We start from the raw sequence: 19,508 nt of genomic DNA, 5'->3' as shown, positions 1-19,508 counted from the left end.
AGAACAGTTGGAGTTGAAGCTTTGAAGAAATCGTTCATGTTTGGATCTGTATGAGAAACTGAGTGCGAAGCACCCTTAGCAACGACGGCATTGCTAGATCTGAGTAGGGAGAATATCAAGGCATGCCTGTGAGTAAGGCACCTAAAGTTGCTGAGTAGACCACCCAAGTCTAGGCAAAGGCCCTCAAGTATAGACAAAGGCCACTAAAGACCTAGGGAGGCCCCTCAAGTGACAATCCTAAAACAATACCATTTTTAGAAGAAAGAGTTAAGGGATTTTTTTGAACGTTTTGAATAACTGATGAGAAGACCCTAAAAAGTAGAAACAAGTTTAAAAAATATATCAAAATCTTATATAATCAAATAAAACATTCCAGAAACTCTAAAAAGATCTAGCCTTGTATATAATTTTATAAGCGATCTTAATCGTCCATTTTAATCAATCTTAAGGGCTTAATTGTTATAAAAGATACCTCCCAAGAGTCCCAAAAAATAAAGTTTGAACAATATTAGTTTCTAACTTTCTGCAAAATCCTTTAGTGTATTTAGTGTGCTCTTTTGGTGTGCTTGTTAGAAGCTAACCAGTAGTGCCACTAAAATTATTTAGTATGCTTAGTGTACTCTCTTAATGTGCTTGTTAGAGGGTAACTAATCTCTCTTCGATTTAGATAAAAGGCTAACATTTCTTTAACTAAAGATATAACCTAAAACAACAACTATAAAAACCATTAACTTTTAGTAAAATTTAAAAAATTATGTTACTTCACTTTAAATATTGTGTAAAAAGAATTAATATGATTGTTAAAAAGAAATATATATCAATAACTTTATAAACGTCTTACTTAATAATTTCAATAATTATGATTATGTAATTATTTTGAGGTTAAAATATGTAAGTTTTTTTACCTGTTGATGAATATAATTTACCCCCAACATCAAATTAAAATATAATCAAAGAACACAATAGTTTTTACAGCCTCTACTTACGATAAATCTGCAAATTTAAAATTATGGAATTTTAATTTTCATTTCCTCCTTCCAGAAGTCTGTCTTTTTAGGTGCTCTTTGTGTGTTGTTCATCTTGTTCCTCGAAAGCGCGTGGGATATCCTTAACCTAGTGTCTTGTTGGGCTTAACCCGTTTCACTCCTAATCCACTCACTGGAGAGTGAGGCGCGTGATTATCAATTTTCTAGAAGTCTCTTATCAAATAAATAAAACCCATTTGAACACACTAGGGTTTTATCTTCTTTTTAAGATTTCTCCAGTTTCAAGCAACCAAACCAAACAACCCCTTATCCTTTTCAATCTTTCTCAAAGGTATTTTCTTTTTACATATATTGGTTTTTATTCCTAAGAATCATTGATTTGCAGGAATGATTTTTGTGAAATTTGAATACAGAAATGGCTACATCTCAGCTAACAGCGTCGTCAGTGACAGCATCAGCTAGGAACTTGGCTTCATTACAAGGGCTTAGGCTGTCCACTGTCAAATTCTCTTCCTTTGGAACATTAAAGCCTGGGGCTGTGACCAGCAGGTCCTTCAGAGGTTTGGTTGTTAAAGCAGCTACCGTTGTTGCCCCTAAGGTATTTCTTCTTATTACTTTATTCTTTTTAATAATTATTGGTGCTATCGCTGCTTTGTTGTTGAGTAAACTAGCTTTTTTTGGGTATTGTTTTCAATTCATGTTTACCTGTTTGCTGAATATTTTCACTTGTCGAAACTTGACCTTTTGGGGCGACTCTGAATGCTTTTTCTGTTTTAAACATGTTTTAAATGTATGAAACCTGACATGAATTGGTTGCTGTTGGCTTATTGGAACTCCAAAATAATATCAATTTGCTACAATTAGTGTAGCAAAGCCAATCGTTTCCGTGGATTCATCTCCTTGTATGTACACTGCTTCTGCTTACATAAAACGATCTTATTGCCCTATGCAGTACACTTCAGTTAAGCCCTTGGGTGACAGAGTGTTGGTGAAGATCAAAGAAACAGAGGAGAAGACTGAGGGTGGCATTTTGCTTCCAACAACTGCTCAATCAAAGCCTCAAGGAGGTGAGGTGGTTGCTGTTGGTGAAGGGAAGACAATTGGGAATACGAAATCGGAAAGTTCTGTAAAGGTGAGTTTTCATGGACCAGTTATTCTTCTCAGTTCATTTCCATTTGTTGCTCCACTATTATACTTCAACAATGCCATGGTTGTGTAGACTGGTGCTCAGGTCATATATTCCAAGTATGCTGGGACGGAGGTCGAGTTCAATGGTGCAAATCATCTTCTCCTAAAAGAGGATGACATTGTTGGACTTCTTGAAACCGATGACATAAAAGATCTTAAACCTCTGAACGACAGAGTTTTCATTAAGGTTCGCATCCTTCCGAAATCTGTATATTCAGTTGCCATAGCAATGTTCTGTTGAAGTTTTGATCACCATTCACAAGACAGTGAGTCTCACACGTGTGAATGGTGATGATATAGTGTATTGAGAAGTAATTGATGAAAAAAGAAAAAAGGGGTTGGATATTAATATGGACTTATGAAGGCACCCGGTGGTGTGTTTGAATACCGTTGCAGGTTTCGGAAGCTGAGGAGAAAACTGCCGGAGGTTTGTTGCTGACCGAGGCAAGCAAAGAAAAACCTTCCATTGGAACGGTGAGTAACAGTTAATCAAGTATTTTGGAGGAGGGCATAGAACTTTGTGCTGTGGTGTTGCAAAATGTATTTACTTAAATACATGAATTAAATGAAACAGGTGATAGCTGTTGGACCTGGTACTTTAGATGAGGAAGATAACCTAAAGCCACTATCGGTCTCGCCTGGAAACACCGTCCTGTATTCAAAGTATGCTGGGAATGACTTCAAGGGCAATGATGGTAGTAACTATATTGCTCTGAGAGCATCTGATGTAATGGCTGTGCTCTCTTAGTTGTGTAATAAGGTTTGGTTTTAGATTTTGAGGTTAAAACTGGATTGATTGGATGAGTTGCCAGTAAGCACAAAGATTTTGTAATTTCTTTTCCTTAAATATAAATGGATGCAGCATTTGGTAAAAAAAAAAAAAAAGATTAAGTAAAAAACTTGAATTTCATCACCACATTTGAATAACTCCATTTCTTGTAAAAATTCATCTTTTGAAATAAATAAAATTAAGTTTAAAAATAAATGAATGACCAAAATACTTAAGGTAATTAAAATGAGTGTATAATAATATTTTATAAAATTACATTAATCTGTTTTAATTGTGTTAATATATTATTTAACCCTTTTATTAGTCCAAAAGTACCTAATTGGTATCTAAATATATATTTTATCATCGACGTTAGTACCCTGACGACACTAACATTATTAGTTCGTGTTGATACGACATTGATGGTTAATTTGATGGTAATACTTTGTAACTTCTCATTATGACATGGGTTGATATAAATTAAAAAGTCTTTAAAAATATATAAATTAATTAAAGAAGTACACTTTTTCTCACTTCAAGAATGAATCTAGACAAATGGCTGTCTAGATACATTTGAATCTAGACGCCTATATATTCAAATTCATTCTAGATGTACTTTTAGTAAGTTTATATATTTTAAATTTTTATAAAATATCAAATTTAGGTTATTATTTTAAAAATATATAAAATATATACAATTAAAAATATATAAAACCTATAATATTTTGAAATATATATAAAAGTTCATAATATATAATATATAAACTTAAAAAAATATAATATATAAATATATATAAATATTTTCACCACCAACCCTGTCCAAACACATGTCTCACAAAAGGACACCAAGTCGAACCTATCATTAGTGTCGTTTCCCCATGAACAGTTGTAAGGCTTTATCATTAATACAACCATTCTAGAATTGTAACACATTGGAGTTTGGGGTTAGAAGAATTAAGGTTTATGGGATGATTCAATGGTTACTCTTAGACTTTTATGAGTTTCTTTGCAAATTAGAGTTAATGATGAGCTTGGACATCTCATATTTCGAACATTATTCCTTTAACTATTTCTGCCGTCCCAAATTCCATAATATTCCCCTCACTAAGAAAACCAGTTCATGAGGGAATTTTAATCAATACATTTCTCGACATCATATCAGGATAGATCGTTTTACCAAAATTAATCTTTTTCGCTAACTACGATGTTGTGAAAGTTAAACAATCTTTCGGTCAATCCGAATCTTTCTAGCTCATGTCTGTACTTATCAACTCATTTTCAATCTCTAATCATGCTTATAACCATTCCATCATTGAACTCTTTGGTTTCTCAGCTGGAAACTTGTTCAACATAAATCACAGGAATTTCCATTATAAAACACCACTTTGGTAGGGGGAGGGGGTCGTAGGGCCTCTGACTTAACTCTCATATACATATACATGTAACACAGTTTTCATTATAGCAATCATATCTCAATCATATCATTCATTTCGAGTAACTAACATTCATATTGATTTAATGCCCACTTTCCAGTTATCTCATTTTGTCAAGTATAATTATGCATGCATTCCATGTTTTCTGGATAACTTATCTATTCATTTAATCATATAAGCCATGCACATGATATCATACATGTAACAGCCTAATTTTTAGTGGTATCGGGAATAGAGATTTGAGATCACTAAATCCGACGGGTGAGTTAAAAATTTAATAAATTAATACCTATGAGTCAAATGTGAATATAAAAGCATTTTTGAATTAGTGAATTTGGTGATTTAAAAGAATTAATTAGGTAAATTGGGTCGAGAATGAGGTATCGAGACCTCAACTTCATAAATCGAGCCATAAATATTTTCAGAAATATTTATGGAGTGTTGGTGAGGTAGTATTAAAATTTAGTCAGAAAATTTTTACGTTTGGGTGGTTAATTAAATAAAAAGGACTAAATTGAAAAGGGTGTAAAAGTTGCTAGAAGGATTAAATAGCTCAATTGTCAAATGAGGAAGGACCTAAAGTGAAAATAGTCCTAAAGGAGATATTTTGGGTGGCAATAGCTGAGAAAAATCAGGAAATGGATGAAATAAGGGCAAAATTGGAAAATTGCCAAAATTGGCTAAATAAAAATGGGACTAAATTGGAATATCTAGAATTCTCTTCATTTCTCTTCATATTCATCAGCTGAAAAACAGCCATGGAAGAGGGTTCAAGCTGGTTTTCATACTCTAGCTTCATGTAAGTTTAATTCTTGCTTTCTCCTTGAAATTTTTATGTTTTTGTGACTTTTACAACTAGGTCCACTTGTTGAATTCATTAGTTTTTGATTCTATGAAAGAAATTGAAAGTTGTTATGAATATGTGCTGGAAGTATATGATGATTTGGCATGGAATTAGAGCTTTAGATTATTTATATTCTGATTTTATTGAAAGAATTGAATAGAAAGTGAATGTTTGGGACCTAATTGTAAAAGAGTTTGAAGTTAAAGTTTCATATGGAAATTCTGAATTTCAAAAATTATGAAATAACTTATAATGTCTAGAAAAAGTGTTAATTGAGAAAATTATCTTAATTGAGGGGTTAATTGAGCAAGGACTGAATTGTATGAATTGTGAAATTTGGGGCAAAATGGAAATAAACATTTTGCACTAAAACTGTTTTAGACAGCAGCAGTAGTCTAACTTTGAAAAATCACTAAAAATTATATAAATCGAATTAGAGGATGAATAAAATATGAAATTAAAGCTTATTGAGTGTAGTTTCTTATAAAAGAAATTATGTAAGCAATGGAATTGTAAATCATCAGATACAATAACTTTTGTGAGACAAGGTCAGAATGATTTCGAGTTCCCCTGTTCTGACTTTGGAAAATCATAAAAAATTGGATAAAAATAATTAGGGGCTTAAATTTATATGTTTATAATCCTGAATGAGTCTATTTTCAATAGAAACAAACGAGGACATCATTCGAATCCTGTACAAGAAGATAATTAATTTTTAGTAAAGAAGGGTCGGAACTGTCAGACAGCAGAACAGGGGAGACTTCAATGAATAAACTGTATTAATTGGCCCAACCAAAAATTATGAAAATTTTATGGTAAGAAGGTATATGAGTCTAATTTCAGAAAAAATTAGCAGATCTTAATTTGGAGTTCTATAGCTCAAGATAAAAATAATTTAGTGACTATGACACAGATGGATAGCTTGAATATTCACATAAGTAGATAATGAAAATTATGGATAATGTTACTTACAAGTGTGTTGTTTATACTAAGGATGTGGATGGAGAGGAGGAGGAGGAACAATATACATATATATGAATGACTCGTGTATAAATTGATCACATGCCCGGTTATAATCGATGAGTGTTGGATTAGAAATGATATAATGTTTCATTTTGGAATATTTATTATGAAATTATGATTATCGTTATAATACAAAAATTGAACTTGTGAGTTTATATGGCTAAATTTTAGTGATTATTTGTTAATTTTATGAATTTTATGATGAGTTATTTCATATGTATTGATGATAAAATCGTGAATAATGTAAAAGCATGAAAATTGAATAAATGATCAAATTGAGCATTTCAGTTCAGTGACAAGATGAATTGAAGGAAAAGACCATGGTTGGACCATGGAAACAAGTGATAAGTGATAGCTTCGGCTACACTTATCTGATCAAGGACAAATGAAAGTGATAAGCAATAACTTCGGCTACACTTATCTGATTAAGGACAAGTGAAAGTGATAAGTGATAGTTTCGGCTACACTTATCTGATCAATGGCAAATGACAACTGAAAAATGGTAGCTTCAGCTACCTGATCAGTGAAAAGTGGTAGTTTCAGCTACCTGATCAGTGAAAAGTGGTAGTTTCTGCTACCTAATCAGTGAAAAGTGGTAGCTCCGGCTACTTGATCAGTGAAAAGTGGTAGCTCCGGCTACCTGATCAGTGAAAAATGGTAGCACCAGCTACCTAATCAATGAATAGTGGTAGCTTTGGTTACAAGTGACAAGTGACAAGTGACAAGTGACAAGTGATTTCTGTATAAGACCATATCTGGGATATGGCATCAGTGTGATATATGCTACTGTATAAGACCATATCTGGGATATGACATCAGTGAGATAGGTGATTACGTGTAAGACCATAGCTGGGCTATGGCATCATTGTGTAAAGACGTGTAAGACCATAGTTGAACTATAGAATCGAAAAAAAACGAAGTACTCAATTCCGTAAGATGTTCACTAATTTGAAGAAGTTTGGTAAGTATTACATGGAATTATGTGACATAAGGAAATACGAGTTGATGAGACATGAGCATAAAACTTGGTTGATGGATGAATTCATTTGTGATTATATATTTCTACGCCTTGAGTGTATTATCCGTATGAACTGGTACTCCAAATGAGTTAATGAGAAAACTTCTAGTATGAAATAATCTGAGTTCGAAATGAAATATCATGAAAACGTACTTGAAATACATTGGTATGTATTGTATATGCTATTTGAATTCATAAACGTGGAAAGCAAATGTATGTGGAAATATAAGATGATGATATTTGTACATGGAATTTATTGATGAATACGTACATCAAAATTTATATGATAAATTTTAGTGAACATTGAAATTGGGCTCAATAAGTGATTTGGCAATTTAAATCGTAATTGGTAGGAAGAGTTAATGAATTGCATATTTATGAATTGTTACACGTATTTGTCTGAAATACGAGGAAGTGATAGTAATTGATACATGGAAATATGAAACTATGATATATATAAAAACATAGAATATGTTTGATAAATGTGTTCATTCATAATTATAGAATTATGTACCTCATGTGTGCTATTTGCATAAAGATGATATTTCAAATACTTTAGTGAATAAAGCTTAAATTTGAAATAGTATGAAATCGAAACAAATTGTTATGAAAATGTATTTAAATTATCTGTAAGTGTTTCGTGCTTCTCGGTAATGCCTCGTACTCTATTCTGGCGATAGATACGGGTAGGGGGTGTTATAATACATGGGCCAACAAACACAGATAAGCTTATCACAATCCATACTTTTACCTCGTACACTATCATTTAGACATATCGTTACAATCATATGAATCAGTCCAAGTAATTTAACACATTTACTTAAGCTATACGAGCTTATCAACCATGATTTTTTTATATAAGCGTACGTGAATATTGATTCCATCTATATCTTTGATAAGTTATCTAAACACATGCATTCACTCAAGCAAATCAACCATTTACATCATAGAATTATCTATTAATCATAGATAAGCTCATTTCACCATGTACACATTTCATGAATCTTTATTCATACCTTTCCAAGTTTCAGTTCGTCACGACTATACTTTATTCGAATATTTTAGCATCACATTCAACATGGTCGGTGTAGCTCGGTTGGAGAGTACCTTTGTCTAAACAAAGTGGCTCTCATACACGTCGGGAGACATCACACAATCACGGATCGGTGGCATGTATAGCTGGACTCTCATACATATGCTAGGTTAGTCTGAGAATCGACTAAACCATAGCTCTGATACCACTAAATGTAACACCCCTTACTTGTATCCAACTCCGGGAAAGGGTTCGAGGCATTATCGGACTTAAACATTCACAAACATACAAAATCGGGTTACCAAATTTTGCCCAAAATTAAAACTTTTCAAACACATGCATATTGTCCCTTATACAGGCCTTCGAAGCCTATAACATACATCAAGGTGGTTTGGGACTAAATCGAGAACTTTGAAAATCTTTAGGCAACTTAACCAATTTTCTAGCTTTGGAGAGTCACACGCCTGTGTGGGTTGGGCTGTGTGGTCACACACGTCCGTGTGGCTTGGGATACGCCCGTGTCCTCAGCCCGTGTAACTCTCTATTTATAACGTCAGCAACCGTTTAAGGGCACACGACCAAGGCACACACCCGTGGCCAGAGGCCGTGTCCTCCACACGACTAAGACACACGACCATGTCTCTACCCTTGTTGTCAAGACTTAGGCTAATTTCCAAGCCTTTTTGTCATCTTTACATACACACTCATACACGATTTCAATGGCATTCATCATGTACATATGTCATATACTTCTCATACATAGTGAACAAGTACAATCAGATAACCACATCACAAGACATTAACACATATCATGGATAAATAGGCTTACAAGCCAAAATCTTTATAAGCCATATCTCATGGGTATAAACAAAAAATCAATATAAACCAATACATGCCACTCGCATAAAAACATTTCACGTACACATGCTAGTACTCCAAGGATAATAGCTCGATAGTGTGATGCTGCCTCCGACGATCTACAACTCCGAGCTGACTTGACAAAGCTAAAAGAAATGGAAAGGAGAGAGTGAGGTTTATGCTTAGTAAGCTCGCATGAAAATAATAAGTAATGCGATAACATGTTATATTTCATATTCTTTCTATTTAGTCAAATTCCAGCTAAGCTATTTTTCCCGAGTCATAGTCGTTACATTATTTATATCAGGAGCTACGGAACTAAAAATTAAGATCCGTTAATTTTTCCAAAAACTAGACTCATATCTCTTCTTATCATAAAATTTTTAGAAGTTTTGGTCTAGCCAATAAGTACAGTTTATTATTCAAAGTCTCCCCTGTTTTGCTATTTGACAGCTTCAACCTTTCTTCACTAAAATTTATTTATCTTCTAGTATGAGACTCGGATAATGTTCCTGTCTCTTTCTCCTGAAAGTAGACTCATTATGGATTCCATTAATATGAATTTTAACTCATAATTATTTTTGTACAATTTCTAGTGATTTTCCAAATTTGAGACAGGGGAGTCTGGAATCACTCCAACTCTGTCTCACAAGAATTCAAATATCTCATGATACAGAATTATTTTGCTTTCACTGTTTCCTTAATGTGAAACTAGACTCGTTAAGATTTAATTTAATATTTTATTAAACTTCTAACTTATTTTCACTATTTTTAGTGGATTTTCAAAGTTGGACCAATGCTGCTGTTCAAATCTGTTTTGGTATAATATAATGATCACTATCATAAGATCATTTTCAACTATCATGAACTTACCATTTCATAGATCCCTTACTCATTTTCCACAATGGAGCTCAATATAAAAGTTATTATTTTTCATGGGCACACTTAGTCATACATTCCAAGTATAGGATAATTCCCTATCACATGCACTCAATCATCAAATTTGTCTCATGACAATGCACTATGCAAATTTGTCTTAGAAGAGCTCATCCGAACTTACTTGTCGAAATCTCGCCAAGTACAACCGTGTAGCAATTCATACAACCCAGGTAATAGTAATCTAACACTTAATTCATGTAACAATAATTTGCCATTCAATTTCACATGACACAACAAGCATTACATTTTTCCATATCATACACACCATCCATCAACTTCTGTTAAACATATTAAATCATACAATTTATGCCATATAAATAGAGAATTACAATTCATGCATGGTATTGCATTATTATTAGCACACGAACTTATCTCAATCCAGAAACGACAATTTACCATTTTAGTCCATAACCTTGTATTTTCCTGATTTAAGCCCGAATCACGATTTTCTTGATCTATAATATCACATTTAGCCTAATAATTAGTCACATTATTCATATGGGTCCAAAAATCATATTTTTACAAATTTTTATTTTGACCCCTAAACTTTTGCATATTTGCACTTTTTCTCCAAGGCTCGAAAATTAAACTTCATCCTGTTTTCTTATGTTTTATGACATGCTAATCATTTTTCCCTTCTATGGAAACATCAAATTCTCATTCTAACATGTACTTGTGAATATTAGGTATTTTTGCCTATTATGTCGTTTTACTCGTTTTCACGTAAAATCGCTTAGCAAAAGTTGTTTAACACAATTTCAAGCTTCATATTCTACCATTAAACATCAAAATACATGCATATCATTCATGGATAAATTTTTAAGCGCAAACCCTAGCTCAAAATAATGGTAGAAATGAGTAGATCATGTTACCGGGATTTCAAAAATGTAAAGAACATTAAAAAGGGGACTCGGGATCACTTACAAATGAGCTTGGAAAGCTTGAAAACCCTAGCCATGGCGTTTTTCATGAGAAATTCGGCCATGAGGAAGAAGATGATCAAATTTGGCTTATTTTTGGCTTTTTAATTCATTTAATTACCAATTTACTAAAATACCCTTAATGAAAAACTTTTAAAAACCTATCATACCATGTCCATTTTTGTCTAAAAACTTAAAAATGGTATGATTACCATTTAAGGACCTTTAATTTAAAAAATCATAACAATTAGACACTTCTAACATGTAGAATTCAACTTTTGGACTTTTTACAATTTAGTCCTTTTGACCAAATTGAGTGCACAAACGTCAAAATTTTTGAACGAAATTTTCAAAAAATCATTTCATGAAATTTTAGACCATAAAAATATAATAAAAATAAAATTTTCCTTATCGAATTTGTGGTCTCGAAGCCACTGTTCTGACTAGGCCCGAAATCAGGATGTTACATGTTTCACATGTTTAATATAAAATTAAAACAAAAAAAATTATACAAAAAAATAAATACTCATTAACCATATTCAAGCAACGACATCAAATTTACTTGAATTAATTTACTTTGTTGGGTTGATTTTTCTACTTCAAATTTTTATCATCATTTGATTCTTGGATTTTCGAAATTCAATCCAACAATTAATTTTTCTTATATTTTTCTTTGAAGTTTAATTGGATGGATATAGATAGTATTTTTGTTGGCGTGCCAGGATGGGGGAAAGCGCGTCTCTTACCATTCTAGCAAAAAACACTTCCTGTAGGGAGAAATTCATGGAAGAAGTGTTGTAAATAGATAAAGATGTAATTAATTTGGCCAAAAAGAAAAACCTAACTTGTTTCCATCCAAATAGATAATAATATTGTATTTAAAAAGATATTTGATATTTTTATAAAATGAAATATATATTACTTTAAATAAACTACATTTTGTTACGCTTACGATATGGGTGGAAGAAAATATTTTATGGTAAAAATATTTTTTTAAAATTTTATTTAATAATGAATATAGGTGGAGTGGTAATGAGTTTGTACTATTGATACAATGAATCAACAATGAGGAGACAACAATGAGGAGGTGGTTGTGACTAGAGGGCCGCTTCACTTATGATAGGTAGAGAACTAGAGTAGGAAGCTAAGGGAAGAGGAAGGGAGAGGAAAACATGGAAGGAGAATGCTAGGTTTTCTTTTTAAAGAGGAAAAAGGATTGATCCTTCATGCTCTAAGGTATATATAGAGGAGGGTTCCTATCTGGTAGTGCTATGTCACTGATAATACAATGATAGGCCTGACTAGGTGGTCGACTAAGTGGCAGGTTTTTTGCATGTTAGTTGTCATCATGTATAATATTATGTGTTCCTCTATGACATTCCCCTTATTGAGCTGGTATAAGGTTGTTATGCCTTAGAGGTTCCTCAATGGTCCTTAAGGAGGGCCTGTACCGGGTTGCTTTTAGTGGGTGGCTTCTTTAGTTGGCTTGAATGGTGGTTCACGGGTGGCTGGTCACAAGTGACATTGGACGGGGGTTCACAAGTTGACTATTAGGCATGTTGAGGACGTTCTAGAAAAACGTGGGATGCACCGAAGGTTCTTGTAATACCCCAAAATTTGGCCTAGAAGTTTCGACCTGATTCTAAAGGTCACATTGGCCACCGAGATGGCTCAAAACAAATGTCATTCAATTATCTTAAAACCAGATAAAATAATTGTGTAATAGCTTTGAAACAAAAAAGGATTTGGTAATCATATTATTGAAGTAATACGACATAAAAGTACTAAAATCATTAAGTTAACTTAAACAAAAAAATCCCATATCGTAGTTTACTTAAAGTTATTTACAAACCAACTGAATCGGAACAAGTGCTATAGAAAACTTATTTAAACAAACCAGAATGGAAATATACTGAGATTCTCCAATTTGTTGAGTCCGAGACCTAACCTCACATTCTACCTGAAAAGAGAAAACTGAGGGAGTGAGCTACGAAATCCCAGTGCGACTCTACAACAATCGTAAATAAATGATGTCAAATGAACATCCTTACTGTAATGACCCGAATTTTTACAGTTATCGAAAAAGTGCATTTTCGGGTCTCTGTTTCTGAAAAATAGATTTGTAAATATTTATTAAAAATATTTACGAAGTTAAGAGAGTGATTAATTAAAGTTTAATGAAGCAAATTAGCTTAAATAAAGGATAATTAGATAAAAGGATTAAATTGAATAAAGTGTGAAAGTTTAATTATAGGATAAAGAAATTGAAAGGACTAAATAAGTAAATAAGCCAAAGGAGTGCCAAGTGTATGGAAAAATAAAATACATGTGTAATAAGTATTATACATACATTTGTAATACATGTATGTATTTACTTATTATTTAAGTAAATAATTAATGTATTTATTATTGTTAAATTGATATTATATGATGAATAGATTAAATAAAGACAAGGGTATGGTAATGATTTGGTACAAATGTATTAATAAAAAATACATACATTTGTAATATATGTATTTGATATTAAATGAATATTTATTATTTAGTGAAAGATATTTATTAAATAAATAATTATATTATAATATATTTATATGATAAATAAATGTAAAATGACAAATGAATGGTGAGGATGAAATACAAATGTAATAATATATGTGTGCCCAAGTGTAAAATAAATATTTGATATTAAGTAGATATTTAATAAAGTCATTATTATTATTATTGTTATTATATATTATATATATATAAAGTAAAACAAAAAGAAAAAAAAGGAAAAAGAAACAGAGAATGAGACGAAACAGGGGAAAGAAGGGAAGGAAAGAAAAATAAAAGGAAAATTGGGGTTTTTGAAGCCTTAAGCTTTACTAGGTAAGTCAATTTAATCCCTTTTCTTGCAATTTTGATGTTTATGGAATTCTAGAGAAGAGTACTACATGAATTATATCAAAATTTAGGAAATTAATGAATTTTTATGTGTTGATTAAGTTGAACAAAAAGATGAATTAAGGGCTAAATTGATAGAAATTTAAGTTAGAAATGAAATAAGGATTGAATTGTAAAGTGATTCATAAGTTTTATGCTTTAAGGACTAAATTGAAAGAATTTCAAAATTATAGTTTTATGATGAAAAATAAATAATTATGTCTAAGTTTGGTTAAAAATTGAGTAGAAGTAAAGTATGAATTAAGATGGAAAAGTAAGTGAATTTAGTTAGGATTAAATTGAAACTAAAAGTAGAAAATCAACATTTTGCACTAAGACTATTTTGGACAGCAGCAGTAGTCTAACTTTGAAAAATCACCAAAAATTTTAGAAATTGAATTAGACGATGAATAAAATATGGAATTAAATATTATAGAAGAAACAGTATAAGCAATTGAATTGTAAATTATGAGATATAATGAATTTTGTGAGACAAGGTTAGAATGAATTCGGGTTCCCCTGTTCTTACTTTGGAAAATCACCAAAAATTTGAGAAAAATAATTAGAGGCCTAAAGTTATATGTTTAGAATCCATAATGAGTATCTTTTTACGAGAAATCAACGGGAATATTATCCGAGTTTTTTACTGTGAAATAATTAATTTTTAGTGAAGAAGGGTCGAAACTGTCGGACAACAAAACAGGGATAACTTTAAAGAATAAAATGTACTTATTGGCTAAACCAAAAATTCTGAAGATTTTATGGTAAGAATATATATGAGTCTAGTTTCAGGGAAAATTAGAGGATCTTAATTTGGAGTCTTATAGCTCCAGATATAAATAATTTAGTGACTATGACACAGATGGACAACTTGAATATCCATAAAAGTAAATAATAGAAATTATAGATAATGTTACTTACAAGTGTGTTATATACATTAAGGATGTGGAATGGAGAGGAGGAGGAGGAAAATATATATGAATATTCAGTTAGCATGGCTAATTTGCATGTTTTAAACTCATGGACTAAATTGAATAAAAGTAAAACTTTAGGGGGTAATTTTGTAAAAATGTCAAAAATGGCTAAATTGAAGGGAATGAATTGTTTTATTATTTAAATTAATAAATTTAATGAAATTATCAATTTAAGATTGGGTGAAATTTGGGAAAATGGTAAATTACCAATATACCCCTAAATATTGGTATTTCTGCAATTTCGTCAGGTAGGTTCGTATATCCTAAATGAGCATGTAAATATGACAAATTAAGTATTGTATCATATTTTATATGATATTTTGAATTGAATATATGAAAAGGATATTACATGAAACATGAAAATGAATACTAAATAATATAAATTAATTGAAATTATTCTGAAAATCTCGGTAATGCCTCGTATCCTATCCCGGTCTCAGGTACGGGTATGGGGTATTACACTTACACATAGAGATTTTAGATAATTTATAATATATATACACAATGAATAAGCGAATCAGTACGCAAATATTAAAATCAGACGTATACATAATACATCTTCAGATGTAGAACAAATGCAATGAAATTCCCTCTATCCAACCGCTATACACCATTTCTGTCCATCCCATCACACTAAATAGGGTTCATTAGACCCTTCCATCCCTTACACACCAGTTTTGGGTTATGATGGACCCATCCAACCAATTCACACTATTTTGTGGTCATTTTCGACTTGAATTATTGCGGTTTTACTGCCAAATCAAATAATGCAGTTAAAACTGCCAAATCATAGTTCCCACACTTCGTATTCATATCATTCAGATCCCAAACCTATAACGCCCTTTACCCGAGACCGTTGCCGGAGTCGAGCACAAGGCACTACTAAACTTATTTGAGCACTTAACCAAATTTAGATAATTTATATCATACTTTTCAGACAAGCTGTCCAACTGCGTCATAGTTTCTAAATAATTCATATCTTGAGTTATAAAACTAGAAATCAAAATCCGTAAATTTTCCCCAAATTTATACTCATATATCTACTTACCAATTTTTTTCTAGAATTTTTGGTCAAGCCAATTAGTACAGTTTATTAGTTAAAATCTCCCCTATTTCAGGGTTTGACTACTCTGACCTTTGTGTATTACGAATTAGATATCTCTCTGTACAGAGATTCAATGACTATGCTGTTTGTCTCTAATAAAACTAGACTCAATAAGGAATCTGTATATATAAAGTATGACTTATAATTATCTTTGTAAAATTTATGGTGAATTTCCAAAGTCAGAACAGGGGATCCAGAAATCGCTCTGGTCCTGTTTCACAAAAATTTAAACATCTCATAAAATATAGCTCATATACCTGTTTTGCTTCTTCCATATGAAAATAGACTCATCAAGATTCGATTCCATAACTTATTCATTATTTAATTACATTTCTACTATTTTTAGTGATTTTTCAAATCAAACTACTGCTACTTACCAAAAACTGTTTTAGTACAAATATTGTTAACTAGTTTATAACATCTTTACTTCAATTCATTCAAACTCTATACATGCCATATAAATCTTTAAACATAAAACAAAAACTACCGGAGTTGATCTGAATAGTGTGCCCTGTTGTGTTGATCCGATCTACCCACTTCACTTCAAGTCAATCTACATAAAAATATTAAACACACACAAGTAAGCTTATTGAAGCTTAGTAAGCTCATAGGCATAAAAACACAAATCATATCAAATATCGTACACAATCATATATCTATTAGTTTAACTATTTCATCCTCCAAATCACAATTTCATTAATAACTCATTGGAATAATTTCCATATGGCTACTCACAATTTAACTCCCTTAGGCCCATTTCTCATTTACTTCATTGTCAAATTAGGGAACAATAAGGGAATTTAGTGCTTCATTATCACAAGTCCATAGTAAACTATGGACTTTCACATTGTTACGCATCACACACCGAAGCCATAGCCTCGCCATGGTCTTACACGGTTCACATATCATACCGAAGCCATATCCCAGACATGGTCTTATACGGAATCACATTATCACATTATACCGATGCCATAGCCCAGCTATGGTCTTATACGGAGTCACATTATCACATTGCACCGATGCCATAGCTCAGCTATGGTCTTAAATGGGCGCACTTATCACATATTTTTCGTCAATTCATCAGGGTCACAGAATAGAAGCACTCAAATCCATTGTTCCTACTAATTTGTACTTTTAGTTACACATTATTTATTAGTTAATGCAAATTGATAGTATTCATCAACAATAAAATACTTTAACAATCATAAGATTTTCATAACAAAACATTGAACTTTGCCATATGAACTTACCTGGACTAATTTGCAAAAGTCGTAGAAATTCAGGGACTATTCTTGAATTTTCTCCTTTCCACGATTCAGTTCGTTTTCTTGATCTATAATTATAAAATCATTCCTTCATTAGCATCCATTTCAATTCTATTTCACTTCACAATTTATGCTGTTCAAATTTCGAAATTGCACTTTTACCCCAAAATTTACATTTTCACAATTTAGTCCCTGCTCAATTCACCCATCAATTGAACTAATTTTTCTCAATTAACACTTTATTTTATCATTATAAACTATTTCAAAACCTTTTATATTCTTAATTTCAACAGAAACCTTCAATTCACAACTTTTTCACAATTAGGTCTTAAATATCATTTCCTATCAAAATCACTTAATAAAACCACCTTAATATGAAATTAGAACTTAAATTTCATAATAATTCATCATAAAATTCCCTTATCCATCCAGGGTAACTTCCAATTTCACCCATAAAATCAAAAACTAATGAATTCTACAAGTGGACCTAATTGTAAAAGTCATAAAAACATAAAAATTATCAAGAAAAGTAAGAATTAAACTCACATGATGTAAAAATATGAAAAACAAGCTTTCTCCAGACCTTCTATGGCGTTTTGGCTGAGAAAATATGAAGAAATGTCTAGATTTTTCAATTACATCATTATTTAACTATTAACTTTTATGCTATTTCCAATTTTGCCCCTTGTTCACATTGTTTTCTTGCTTATTTCATACCCAAACCGTCCAGCCATTAACCTTTGGGTCTAATTGCTCTTTAAATCCATCTTTTTAAATACTTAAGCTATTTACTCACAATTTAACAAATTTTGCGCTATTTTCAATTTAATCCTTTTTAATTAATTAGCTATCCAAACGTTAAAATTTTCTAACGAAACTTTAATACTAACTCAATGACACTCCATAAATATTTATAAAAATATTTTAGCTCGATTTTCAACTTTGAGGTCTCGATACCTCATTTTTGACCCGTTTGACCTAATAAATTCTTTTAATTCACTAATTTCACCATTTCACAAATTCTTCTAAATTCTTACTTGACTCATAAATATTAAATTACTATCTTGTTCAATCTTATTTGTCGAATTTAGTGATCACAAATCACCATTTTCGACACCACTGAAAATTAGGCCGTTACAAAACCCATACCCAAATGCAAATATTACAATCAATACAGACAAATCAAAATCATTTTCAAGTAACAGAATTAGTATGCATATTCAGAATCAGACATAATTATTCTGAACAAATTAATCAACAGATATACAAAATCAGGCATACTCGTTTTTGGATACAGAATAATGGAATGAAATTGTACACAATTTCCAATTAAAACACCCATACATTTACATACTCCAAATTCAGTATATCACGGCACCATGCACTCATGCAAACAATAGATTGAATCTTATAAATACACATTCTTATTAGCATTTGAGGGGTAGCACACCCCTAAATAAACCTTCCACAGATAGAATTAGTGTCCTATCCATTCTTACAAAGGCTTAAATGAGTTAGGAATCACTTGGGAACCAAAACGGAACAATTTCCAAAAAGGTGTAAAAATTGCAAAAATAGGGCCACACAACCGTGTGGAGGGGTCCAGGCCATGTGACAGAACACACACCCGTGTGATTGAGGGACACATTTGTTTGGGAAAATCGTGTAGCTCATTGTCAAATTTAAATGTAGCGAAGACCTGACCATGTGGTCAAGGCACATGTTCTTATGGTAGAGACACACATCCATATGTGCAACCCGTGTAACTCGCTGTCAATTTTCCTATCAGGAGTCACACAACAGTGTGACCAGCCCGTGTGACCCTCCCCAAATCGTGTGACCAATTTTACCCAATTTTCTAAATGGTACACGGCCATGTAAACCGCCCATGTGCCAGCCCGTGTGATCCAAAAACCTCTACGGAACTGCTGCAAATCATGAAAATTCAACACAAAATTACCCCTAATTACAAATGTACAAGAACACACTTGAGAGATGACACCATGCACTAACAATCGATTGATTTCCTTATACTCTACAGTCCTATAACCCAATTGCACAATCGTACTAAATCCTTAAGAATTTCAATCTCAACCCATATGTATAAGAATCAAGGAAACCAATGTAAATCTCAAAGAGAAAATGGTATTTTTACTTACTCGGTTCGAAACTTGCTTGGACATCGAACAAGAGAACAAAGAAGAAAATAACAAGATGCTAATGGAGGAATC

The 19,508-nt window shown here is 32.0% G+C and overlaps 1 protein-coding gene across 1 annotated transcript; it reads left to right on the top strand.

Moving 5' to 3' along the window:
• Nucleotides 1–910: 910 nt before the first annotated feature.
• On the top strand, nucleotides 911–3,096 carry LOC108454406 (20 kDa chaperonin, chloroplastic-like). Its single transcript, XM_017752858.2, has 6 exons — nucleotides 911–1,317; nucleotides 1,400–1,584; nucleotides 1,939–2,118; nucleotides 2,206–2,361; nucleotides 2,571–2,648; nucleotides 2,749–3,096. The coding sequence occupies exons 2-6, from the start codon at nucleotides 1,402–1,404 to the stop codon at nucleotides 2,920–2,922; spliced, it is 771 nt and encodes a 256-aa protein (XP_017608347.1). The 5' UTR covers nucleotides 911–1,317; nucleotides 1,400–1,401; the 3' UTR covers nucleotides 2,923–3,096.
• Nucleotides 3,097–19,508: the final 16,412 nt, after the last annotated feature.

Source organism: Gossypium arboreum, chromosome 9 (genome assembly GCF_025698485.1).
Source record: "Gossypium arboreum isolate Shixiya-1 chromosome 9, ASM2569848v2, whole genome shotgun sequence".
NCBI classification, from domain to species: domain Eukaryota; kingdom Viridiplantae; phylum Streptophyta; class Magnoliopsida; order Malvales; family Malvaceae; genus Gossypium; species Gossypium arboreum.
This window is presented reverse-complemented; position numbering and strand designations above follow the sequence as displayed.